The sequence below is a fragment of the Garra rufa genome, chromosome 2 (genome assembly GCF_049309525.1).
Source record: "Garra rufa chromosome 2, GarRuf1.0, whole genome shotgun sequence".
NCBI lineage: Eukaryota > Metazoa > Chordata > Actinopteri > Cypriniformes > Cyprinidae > Garra > Garra rufa.
This window is the reverse complement of record NC_133362.1, coordinates 40,498,857-40,511,713: the sequence shown is the minus strand read 5'-3', so window position 1 is coordinate 40,511,713 and position 12,857 is coordinate 40,498,857. Positions and strand designations below refer to the sequence as shown.

The following is a 12,857-nucleotide window of genomic DNA, read 5'->3' as shown; positions in this document are numbered from 1 at the left end:
AAAAACATATAAAACTTAAGTTAACAAGTTAGAGTCCACTTTAACCTTTACAATGTTTTATGGTTGTTTTTAATTAAATATATGTGAGGAATGAAAGATTGGACGCCACAGACACTTTTGCGGAGTAGGCGGTGGAATTTTCACAAAGAAAACAGTATAATTTAATGAAACAAATGACGATTGATTCACATGAACACAGCGATCTGTCCCACCACATTAAAGAGCTAAAAAACTGATGGATTTTGAAAGCTTATTGCTATTATTGGGTATAAAATGGCCTAATGAATGCAATTCAAGACGTGAAATATTATTTCCAAGCATACTGTATCTGCGAGTATAACACATGGTAGGATTTCTGCTAATAATCCCACATATATTCATATAAATTCTTCTCCCGGTGCTCCCAATCCAGACTATTTGCATGCGCAGGCTATACTCTCAAAATATTATAACTTTAATTGCTACAATTTAATTTCATAATTTCAACTTTATTCTCAAATTTCGCCTTTTTTTCTCGAAACATTTTGACTTTATTCTCTAAATTTCGAATTTATTCTCAAATTTTATCTTTTTTCTCAACATTTCGACTTTATATTGTCTAAATTTCAACTATATTCTCTAAATTTCGACTTTATTCGCGAAACATTTCGAGTTTATTCTCTAAATTTCGACTTTATTCTTTAAATTTCAACTTCATTCTCAAAATATTTCGACTTTAATCTCGTAATTTTAGATTTGTCTTAATATTTTTTAACGTGGCACTAAAACGTCGTCATAAATTTCTTCGTTTTTGTCCACTTTTTAAAAATCTATGCTTGTGCTTTTTAAAACTTATGCTTCTTCAGCACAGAATTTTTGCATAAATTGCTAGATATTTTGAAAGAAGGCAACTTATGTTTACCACTTAAAAAATAAAAATAAAGACATTTTTAAATTTTGAATCATGTTTGTTTCTCATTTATTCTATGTAAATAGAATCATTTAATTTCTAAATTCTTCTTAGCTATATGGTTTAGTATCTTGTCAACATTCATACTAGTCCAAAAGAGGGTTTTCATCCCTAAATTTATTCAGAATGTGCCAGTTGATATCATTTTAAGTGAGTATTTTTCAAAGAACAAATTATATTTTAATCAATTTACAGAAATAATTCTGTTATTGCCTTATCAGGTCAATTAAAATCTCTATTTGACCAGGATAAAGTGAATAAATGTTGATGAGCAAGTCCACATGGAACAGCACTGCAGAGTTCCACACAGTTAGATTAGAAGATGATTTTTTTTGTTTGTTTATTTAATATTTTGGCTAATGTGATCATTCTTTCAGCTATCAATGATTGTGTAGTATTTCTTAAGTTTACTATGTTAAAATCCACTCTACAGATTTCCCCAGATAAACAGCACTGCAAATGTGGAAAAGTCGAAGCAGATTCTGTTTGGGCCTGCTGTTAAGTTTCAAAATGCCCTTCCCTAAAACCCACAGCAACATAATGACATTTTGTCTATATATCTCCCTCTGCAGCCTGGGAGGCCTTATAGTTCCCCCGCAGCATCCGGAGGACGGCGTGCTAGAGGCTGTGCTGTTCTCCATGGGTCGCACAATGACTCAAGAGGAGGTCAAGCAGCTGATGCAGCGCACCGTCCAGCAGGTGGCGGGAACCCTGAGTTTGGATCTGGACCGGGCCGAGCATCTGCTCATACACTGCAAGTGGAACGTGGACTTGTTGATCCAGCGCTACACAGACGACCCAGATGCCCTGGTCCTGGCTGCCGGCCTCAAGATCCGCAACCCCCAGCCGGCCCCAGGCCCCGTGGCCCAATGTCCTGTGTGCCTTTCCCAGTCCAAAGAGAGTGACCCCCCTCCCATGCTCTGCTGCATGCATTACTGCTGCAGGGTGAGTGTAGGGCTAAAACCTTTCGGAGTTAAACACTGTATTGACGTGTGTCCTATTCACACAAAGATGTTTTCTGGTAATGTGAGTTCATAAGCTACTGTAGGGAAATAATGAGAAGAATAACAACATGCAGTAAATGATAAAACTGTTTGCAATACAAACCATTGTGTTCATAATTAAGATAATACATTCAAATAATATGGTAAGACACACCAATTTGCAATATAAAGCAGCAAAAGCTGTTTTAGCTAGACGTGGATTAGATCGAAAGCCAGAAACATTAAAATATAGAAATGGCTGCGTCCCCTCTTACAGGATAAATAAGGTGGATAGAAACAGCAATTTTTTAGGACATTTTAAAGGGCTTGTCTCAAAGTGAATACAGTCCTGTTCAAAAGTTAGGGTTCAGTAAAAAATTGTTCTTCTGAACTTTCTATTTATCTAAGAACCCCCCCCCCCCACACACACACACACACACACAAAAAAAATTTAAAATAGCTGTTTTCAGCCCAATAATAATAAATGTTTTTTGAGCAGCAAATCAGAATATTAGAATGATTTCTGAAGGATCATGTGACCTGGAGTAATGATGCTGTAAAATTCAGTTTTGAAATCACAGGAGTAAATTACATTTTCAAATAAATTAAATAGAACAATTATTTTAAATAGTAAACAATATTTTAAAATTGTACTGTTTTTGTTGTACTTTGGATCAAATAAATGCAGGCTTGGTGAGCAGAAGAGACTTTAAAAAAACGTTAAAATCTTACTGTCCAAAAACTTTTCAACTAAAAATTTTACCAATCCCAAACTTTGGCGATGCCATAAATTATATATAAAAAAAAAAATAAAAAAAAAACTTTTTTTAGTACAAGAGGATTAGAAATATTTTTATTCAGTTTTCAAGAGAAAAAGTATTTATGTGCTCAAATTTAATTTAGTCAGTTTTTATTACTATTTGTCAGGTTTTATAATATCAATGACCCATTGCTAAGAGACTAAAAGTCCAATTTTGATTTCATAAAGTCTTTAAAAGTACAGTTTTGGGCTACAAATGAAATATGTCCAAGTATTCATTGGCCAGATTTACTAAACAGCATATTGGTGTGAGAGCGCAATCCCATAAAAGCATTTTTATGTAGGAGATCTACTGATAATGTGCAAATTAAAGAGAGCAGAAGCAGCCTAATCATTTCCACAACTATTGTCGCAAACAAGCAGAGCTGACGATAATCAGGTGCGGATAAAATATGAACACAGGCATTTTTGTGGTGTTAAATAATGGCTTTAGTAAATCACTTGGTGTGATTCATTAACATAATCTCCCCCCATAAATTTAGTGTCTGAAAGAGAAACTCTTACAAGTGCATATGCAATTATGCAAGGTCAACCTCAAAAATGCATTTTGATCTATTCACTATTTCTCTGCGTGTCTTTAGTAAATCCTGTCAGTTGTTTTAAAAGAGGGTTTATGCTCTCACAAGCTATTAGTAAATCTGGCTTCATATGTATTGGTCAATGCCCTGATGGCTCAGTTTTAAAGTTTAGATGTTAAACGTTTATGTGTAGTTATGTTAAACTCTGTGCTTTTGTCATCCTACTTCTGTTTCCCATTAGTCCTGCTGGCAGGAGTACCTCACCGCTCGTATCGAACAGAATCTGGTCATGAACTGCGACTGTCCCATCACAGACTGTCGGGCTCAGCCCACCTCCAAGTTCTTTCACAACATCCTCACCGATAAGGACACCATTGCCAAAGTATGTGCAGGTCAGCACGCATACCAAGTAGGTTGAGGGAGCGGAGAATGAGTTTGTGTCTTGTGCTTTCTCCTGCAGTATGACAGTGCACTTCTGCGAGGCTTCGTGGAGTGCTGCTCCAACCTGACCTGGTGTACCAACCCTCAGGGCTGTGACCAGATCCTGTGTAAAGAGAACATTGGTAGCATTGGCACCTGCTCTAAGTGTTGCTGGTCTTCCTGTTTCAGCTGTAACTTCCCAGAGGTAATCTGGCCATTTATTTGACAGTATATAAAATAAATAAAAAACTACTGCATTAGTGCTTGTGAATAATGGGAATTAGGAGGGAATTATGTAGGTATTGAGAGATACACACAATAAAGTTTTAGGGCTGTCACCATTTGTTGATTCTACAGGTATGTGCCAAAAATTAGAATATCGAGGGAAAGTCCATTTAGTTCAATAATTTGTTTCAAACAGTGAAACTTGTATGTTATATTAGTTCACTACACACAAAGTTAAATATTTCAGTTTTAATGATTATGTATTAACCCTTAAAGACCTAGAACATTTTTGGGGCACCTGAGGCACCTGTATATTTCTTTGTTTTTTCAGACCTATTCTAGCAGTCAGCATCAATTGTCATATATCATTATAAACATAAGAACTTGAACTTTATGTCTAGCTAATTTAAAATTACAAATTTCCTTTTGTTTTCTCTAAAAATTAGTGAATTTCCAGAATTTTAGGAAAAAACGCTACCAACAATTGGGTGTTTTTTACTGTGTACTCAAACAAAAACTTCTGAAGTTTGGATTTTTTTCTTTAAAAATTTGTATTTAGGTGTTTTACACTTCCAAATAAAATTGTCTATATATAACATTCCCCAAGCAAGTTATAGCCAATTATTACAATATTATTTAGGCGCTTTTCAGTGAAAAACAGGCCCATTTCGTTTATTGACAATATAGACCTGTCCAAAAACGTTTCAGGAGTAAAGTCATCGCAGAAACAGTGTTAAATAATAGCAAAACACAGTAAAAATAATTTACTTTTTCAGATAAATATATTCTTAATCCAAAAGATGAACAATAAACACAAATAGTGTAGAAAGTAGCACAAGAAAAATTGCACAAATTGTCTTGTGCAACAAAAAAATAAACAATCCAAATTATTCACAAACTACACACAAAATGAGAGAGAAATATACAGAGTGCAACCGAAAAAATAGTACAAATAATCTTTAAAAACTATATAATAATTAGTCACATAATATAACAACCAAATAGATGGATCTGCTGGCTGTAGTCTGCGTCGGAATCTATTTTACCGGGACATCGCCTAGTGACCGAAAACCCACATTCCAGTGCTTTATCCGATATCTACTGCTGTTTCATCCTTGTTTTTGGTTTGTTTTACGTCAAAGGGCTCTGTCGTGAGTATTTCTGTACATTTTCAAAGAATGCTGTCATGCAAATGTGTTATTTTGCGTTTGTTTTCATGCACGCAAGACGCACTTTGCTTTCACTTTGCGTCTGTTCAGATCTGCAAAGAAACATACTAATCGGTGGTTCAAAAGACCAAAACCTATGTTTATTGGTTGAATAGATGACAGTTTGAACCAATCGGGGCACAGGGGTGGGACTAAGCATCAACAATCGTTCCTGTTTGGCTCAGAGGACCAAAACGTATTGATTTCATCTGACGAATCAGTGCTGAGGAAATGTGATGACGTAATCACGCTTACCACGGAGCCTCTGAATGAGACAAATGCGATATCACTGAAAAGAGTAGACTCTGTACTTTACGATACTTTTTAAAGCATTCAAATTGGATTAGCGGTTCAAAAGTTTTTAAACATTTAAGAACAATAGTTATTTTTAGCCGCCGGCGGCTGTCTCGGTCTTTGAGGGTTAAAGACAAAAAAAAAATCCAGTATTTCACAAAATTAGAATATTTCATGTGACCTATAAAAAAAGGAACTTAAACACATGTTGGCCTTCTGAAAAGTGCGTTAATGTACTGTATTCCTCAGTACTTTGTTGGGCCTCCTTTTGCACTAATTCCAGCATCAAGGCGGCGTGGCATGGAGGCAACCAGCCTTTGACACAGTTGAGGTGTTATGGTAACCCAACTTGCTTTGATATTGGCCTTCAGCTCGTCTGCATTTCGGGGTCTCTGTTCCCTCATCTTCCTTTTGACAATACCCCATAGATTTTCAATGGGGTTTAAGTCAGGGAGTTTGCCGGCCAATCAAGTACAGTTATTCCATGGCTATTAAACCAGGTACTGGTAGTTTTGGCTTTGTGGGCAGGTGCCAAATCCTGCTGGAAAATAAAATCATCATCTCCAAAAAGCTTGTCGGCAGCAGGAAGCATGAAGTGCTCTAAAATGTCCTGGTAGACAGCTGCGTTGACTGTGGACTTGATAAAACACAATGGACCCACACCAGCAGATGACATGACTCCCCAAACCATCACTGACTGTGGAAACTTCACACTGGACTTTAAGCAGCTTGACTTTTGTGCCTCTCCGGTCTTCCTCCAGACTCTGGGACCTTGATTTCCAAATGAAATGCAAAATTTGGGCAACAGACCAGTACTTTTTCTCTTTAGCCCAGCACAGACGCTTCTGACCTTGTTTTTGGTTCATGAGTGGCTTGACGCATGGAATTGTCCAGCTGTAGCCGCTGTCATGCAGACGTCTGTATGTGGTGGTTCTTGATGCACTGACACCAGCCTCAGTCCACTCCTTATGAAGCTTCCCCAGATTTCTGAACCGCCCGTGATTGACAATCCTCTCAAGGCTACGGTCATCCCTGTCACTTGTGCACCGTTTCCAGCCACATTTTTCCTTTCCTCTTAACACTCTGTTAATATACTTCGATACTGTACTCTGTGAGCATCCAGCTTCTTTTGCAATTGCCTTTTGAGACTTTTCCTCCTTATGGAGGGTGACAATGATGGTCTTCTGCACAACCGTCAAGTCAGCAGTCTTCCCCATGATTCTGAAGCCTACAGTACTAAGCCAGACTGAAACAATTTAAAGGCTGAGGAAATTGCGCTAGATTGGGACACAGGGAGCCTACAATGTTGAAATTTGTCATGATATTCTAATTTTGTGAAATACTGGATTTGTTTTTTTTTTTTATCTTTAATCCATGATCATTAAACTTGAAACAAATAAAGGCTTGAAATGTTTTACTTTGTGTGTAGTGAACTAATATAACATACAAGTTTCACTGTTTGAAACAAATTATTGAAATAAATGGACTTTCTCTCAATATTCTTAATTTTTGGCACATACCTGTAATAAACTGTTTGATTTTTATTTTATCTTTTATTTTTTCTGCGTCGACTAACCAGCAAAATACCGGAAGTGGCGCATTTCACGGACGAGAATCCATGAAACGCATTATTAGACTGTTTCCAAGGCTGCATTATATATTAAGCATAAATGTGAATTTACAAATGCTATGATTCAGTTAAATAAATATATTCGATGCAGGTTTAAAATATGTGCGTCAATTATTTACATGCGTGTAGGTTACGTACGTGCGTCTCACAGCAGCTCTGTTCACAGTATGCCGTTCCACAGGAACTGTTATTATTTACACGTGTGGGGTGTCTCAAACTCCATCTCTGCACTATGAGATGTATCTCAGAGATATATTGAGATATTTTACCGTTTCTGTTGTTAGACAACGGGATATATATGAAATAGTGACTGAAACACAGCCCATTAAAACCACCTAACCGGTTCTCTAAGATATTAATCTACATCTAAATCCTGATTCATAATTAGGTTTGCAAAGGGGTGGAACATTTTCTGAAACTTTTCAAAAATCCATGCAAGATTCCAAAAAATTCTGCAAAGTTTCCAAAATTTCTGGAATGTTTCCAAAATTTACTGGAAATTTTCCACTTTTTTGCAACCCTATTCATAATCACGACATGAAATAAAATGCACATATGATTAAGACAATGGCTGTGCTGTGATTTGGCTATACTTGCAGTTAAGAGTTAGAAGCAACATAATATTTTTTTTTTTGTCTGAAAGTTCTGCTTCTTTGCCGCTCACTGTACAGAGGTGCGCACTGGAAAAGCACAACCTCGCACTCGTGCAGCAGTACCGGAGAGTTTTAGAAACTAAATGAGGTTTGTCCAAAAAGTTGCTAGATTTGTCGCTAGCCGTATTTTTTGGAAAAAAGTCACTAAGGGGGTCTAAAAAATCGCTAAATCTAGTGTCCAAAGTCACTAAGTTGGCACCCTTCTGCAGGCCTTTGTTGACAATAAAATGTTCTTATGTAAAATTGTAGCTTTTTTTGTGTGGGAAATTAGTTGTTTAGATTAATCAATAAGCTAGTCGATAGATAGTAAGCCTTGGTTTTCTGAAATGATTCAGATTCAGCAATGATTTACACCTGTCCAATCATCAGGCGCACTACCCAGCCAGCTGCAGTCACATGTCTCAGTGGATGGATGACGGAGGCTATTATGAGGGAATGAGTATGGAAGCACAGAGTAAACATCTGGCCAAACTTATATCCAAACGATGCCCCAGCTGCCAGGCCCAGATTGAGAAAAACGAGGGTTGCCTACAGTGAGTATACATGCGCAAATGGCTCATATTATTTATCAGAGAACTATTAATTATTAATTACAAAATTATTAGGCCACTAGTATTTTCACCAGCTAAAAAATGGTTTTGCTGAACAGATTGCATTTCCAAACATTCATTTTGTCATTAATTGTAATAATCCAGTGATATTTTTGTTTGCACAAGGAGTCTGACAACAGCCAGTGCTCCACACAGAGATCTGATCTCATTATCATCATCCAGTCTGTCTGGAGTGACATGAAGAAACAGAGCAAACTGAGACAGACCAAATCCAGAAAATCTGTGGCAACATCTCCAAGATGCTTCAAGAGACCTACCTGCAAAGCTACAGTAATGTTAAAACTTTTAGGTGCTTGATGAGGATGCTGTCAAAAATAATGTTATAAATATATTTTCTTCATCAATTAACTTCTGTTAACTAAATTAAATCAACATTTGGTGTGACCATCCTTTGCATTTAAAGCAGCTTTCGCCTTAGGTGCACTTGTGCATAGTTTTTCAGGTAGCTTTGCAGGTACAGTAGGTCTCTTGAAGCTTCTTGGAGACGTTGCCACAGTTCTTCTGGATTAAGTCTGTCTCAGTTTGTTCTGTTTCTTCATGCCATTCCAGACAGACTGGATGATGATGAAGAGATCTGTTGTCAGACTCCTTGTGCAAACAAATATCTCACTGGACTTAAAACCATTTTTTAGCTGGTGAAAATACTAACAATTTTGTCCATCACTGCGTGTAACGTTTAACTTCAATACTAAATGTATACCTTCTATCTTTTTTTCTATGTAGTATGACGTGTGCCAAATGTAATCATGGATTTTGCTGGAGATGTCTGAAGCCATGGAAACCAACGCATAAAGATTATTACAACTGCTCAGCTATGGTAAGTGTCTTCAAAAGATGTTTTGGCTTCTGTGAGAAATTCACTCTCAAAGTCTTAAGGTTTTGATGCCAGAAGTTAAACTTTTTTTATGAGATAATGAAGCAGAGATGATCTATTATACACTTTTTCACATGCTCTACCTTACCTTTTTTGGCTGTGACTCCAATCTGTTTTCAAGAAGCAGACAGGAGGCCTCAACTTATATTAAGTGAAATGGGGGCGGCCTCATAAATTTCGTCTGAAGTTAAAACAGGAGGTGTAGCTTTGCCATATATTTTTGTAATGGCTGCACATTCCTTTCTCTTTGAGGCTCTATATACATGTGATTATAATAGTAGAATACTTGATACATAAATGGCTATTTTCACATTGATTCATATTTTGATTGATAAAAATCTTCCATAAAGACTGATTGCAGTATGCAAACACTTTTTTTTTCACTGATTGAGCACAAGGAAGAATGATTTTTATTTTATATGCACTAGGGATGTAACGGTATTATCAGTATTGTGGTATCGCGATAGCAATCCTGTCTCAATATTATCGTGGTCACATGAAACGATAGGTCTTCCGGACAAAAAAGGCCCACACAAGACTTCCATGAACATTCAGATTTCTGAAAGTGCCAGTTCATTCATTATTAAATAAAATGTTTGAACGTATTTCTAAAAAAACTACTTTTCCACCTACATTTAAAACCGAAGATACTAATTTTAACTAATTGCAATATTGTAATTTACAATTTAATTGCAAGTCCAGCCCTGAATGTCCTTTATATTAATATGCAATCACAGGTCAGTAAAGCTGCAAGGCAAGAAAAGAAGTTCCAAGACTACAATGAGAGATGCACATTTCATAACCAAGCCAAGGTTTGTTGGAGGCATTTGTCACATTAATTGAATACTTTTTTCTTTACAAGGTTACTATGTAAATATCTGTCTATTGCTTTCCACAGGACTTTGCGATCAATCTGGAGAACAAGGTGTTTTCTATAAATGAAGCTTTACAGATGAAGTCTTTGACGTTTGTGATCGACGCCTGCAAGATTCTTGCCCAAGCTCGAAAGGTGGGAATATTAAATGGCTTTAATTTTAATAGTAACGCTTTACAATAAGGTGTCATTTGTTAACATTAACTAACATGAATGAACAATGAGCAATACATTTATAACTCTATTTATTAATCTGTGTTGATGTTAGTTAATAGGAAAAATACAGTTTGTCCATGTTAGTTTACTGTGCGTTAACTAATGTGAAATTAACTAAGATTAATAAATGCTACAGAAGTATTGTTCATTCTTAGTTCATGTTTACTAATGTAATAAAGGACAATGGACGGCGGGCCGTTGAATTCTCAAAAATTTGCGGTCGTTACACCTTGGGTGTGCATTATACCACACCTCAAGACATCGATCAGATGATATATTTCCAGACATTCATCCATTTTTTTGTCCGTAAAGTGCTATTGTGAGTAGGATTAATTTCTTACGCAGCTCATCCGACACCCTCGTTGCTAGTTCCAAAACGTCATTTTAGACCTAGTAACGACACTTGAGCCATTGATAGCAAACTAATGCAGTTAATAATGAAGTTTAGATAGATAGACAGACAGACGGAGAGAGGGAGAGAGATTAAGCTTGTGAATAACCTTTCTGAGTCTGTGTCTCTTACATTTGATCAGCAGCAGCGTCTCTACTAATAGTGAAACTTTAAGTTTATTTTCTTCAGGGACAGTGCTGTTGTTACCTTGCTTGTGAGAACTGTTTTTAATCAGTTGTTAATCGTCAGAGCAGTGCTAACAAAATTAGCGCGTATGCTAACGTGTGTGCAAACTGTATGTGTGAGCATCTGTAAGGAAGAGAGTGGGAGAAATAGAGTATGTGCTTTCCGTATATAATAAAGCGCCATTTTGTGGCAAAAGCATAAAAAAAATAATCTGTCATTTTTATCCTGTTGTATACTGTATTTATTTGTTTGGCCATTGTCGTTCAATCAGATTCAAGCATTCAGGGTCGCTGTTGAATGCTTGAATCTGATTGGCTGATGAACGTTCTAATGGTGTGCATTATATTCAGGAAAACGCATGGTGAACGTAGTTCCAGGCAGCTCTTGACTTAACTTACATGTCTATATCACTTCGCCACACCATTTCAGTTATGTCAAAGGTCCTTACAGCCCAAAACAGCAAAATAACCAAAACCCACAACAACACAGGCCAAACAAATAAATACAGTAAACAACAGGATAAAAACGACAGATTACCTCCATGTTTTTGCCACAATATGAAGTTTTATTATGTACAGAAAGCACATACTCCATTTCTCCCACTCTCTCTCCCTTAAAGACGCACACACATACAATTTGCACACACATTAGCATATGCGCTAATGTTGTTAGCGCTGTTCTGATTATTAACAACTACAAACTACATGACATTTCTCACAAGCGAGGTAACAACAGCTTGGTCTTGAAGAAAATGAACTTCAAGTTTTGCTATTAGTAAAGACGATGCTGCCAATCTGTCCTGTCATTACTAGGTCTAAAATGACCTTTTTGGAATTGGCATCAAAGGCATTGGATGAGCTGCGTAAGAAATTAATCCTACTCTCAATAGTTTAAGGAGAGAAACCGGACGAATGTCTTAAAGTATTTCATCTGATCGATGTCTTGATGTGTGGTAACCACAGTACAAGCGGAATAATCGACTTCGGTCCGTTGAATTCTTAGGAAATAATGTAGGTTAACACTTTGTTTGTGCACTATTTTCTAAGAATTCAACAGACCAAATTCAATTATTCCTTACCTAACTTATGAGCCTTATTGTAAAGTGTTATTATTTTATTTTCAATATTTCCTGTTGTTTACTTTATGCTTATTGTTGTATTTGTGTAATTTGTCGTGTAGGTGCTGGCGTACTCGTGTGTTTACAGCTATTACAACCAGGACACTGAGAAGATGGATGTGATGGAGCAACAGACAGAAGCTCTGGACCTTCATACTAACGCCCTGCAGATCCTACTTGGTTAGTGTTAGAGAAAACTCACTCTGCACTCATTGCTTTTGCGAATGTCTTACAAGAAACTTTAAAAACATTTGCCAATAGAGTGCAACAGTGACGGAAATGTTTTTCCCATTCACATTTTCCATAGTGAAACATTTATCAAGTCAAAGGTTTAAAAAATGGTTAATTATTTTAGCAAAATAAGAGGGACCATACAAAATGCATGTTGTTTTTTTATTTAGTACTGACCTGAATAAGATATTTCACATAAAAGATGTTTACATATAGTCCACAAGAAGAAATAATAGCTGAATTTATAAAAATAACCCTGTTCAAAACTTGATTCTTAAAACTATGTTGTTACTTGAATGAATGTTGCTACCTTGTTTACTGTTCATGAGTCTCTTGTTTGTCCTGAACAGTTAAACTGCCTGCTGTTCTTCAGAAAAATCCTTCAGGTCCCACAAATTCTTTGGTTTTTCAGCATTGTTGTGTATTTGAACCCTTTCCAACAATGACTGTATGATTTCGAGATCCATCTTTTCACACTGAGGGACTCGTGCAACTATTACAGAAGGTTCAAACGATCACTGATGCTGAAAACCCAAAGAATTTGTGGGACTTTTTCTGAAGAACAGCGGGCAGTTTAACAAGTGTATGTACACTTTTGAAAAAAGAAAATAGTTTGCCGTTTCATGAGCAGAAGTCAGCTTCAACACGCTCTAGGCC

General features: G+C 36.6%; 1 protein-coding gene across 1 annotated transcript in view; it reads left to right on the top strand.

The window, feature by feature from the left end:
• Window positions 1-12,857, top strand: part of LOC141325950 (cullin-9-like) — a 55,578-nt gene that overhangs the window by 36,815 nt on the left and 5,906 nt on the right. Inside the window, exons 25-32 of the mRNA XM_073834669.1 lie at window positions 1,522-1,894; window positions 3,512-3,652; window positions 3,731-3,895; window positions 8,070-8,233; window positions 9,035-9,128; window positions 9,923-9,997; window positions 10,084-10,194; window positions 12,032-12,149. Of these exons, the coding sequence (XP_073690770.1) occupies window positions 1,522-1,894; window positions 3,512-3,652; window positions 3,731-3,895; window positions 8,070-8,233; window positions 9,035-9,128; window positions 9,923-9,997; window positions 10,084-10,194; window positions 12,032-12,149 (1,241 nt within the window). The remainder of the gene's footprint in view (window positions 1-1,521; window positions 1,895-3,511; window positions 3,653-3,730; window positions 3,896-8,069; window positions 8,234-9,034; window positions 9,129-9,922; window positions 9,998-10,083; window positions 10,195-12,031; window positions 12,150-12,857) is intronic.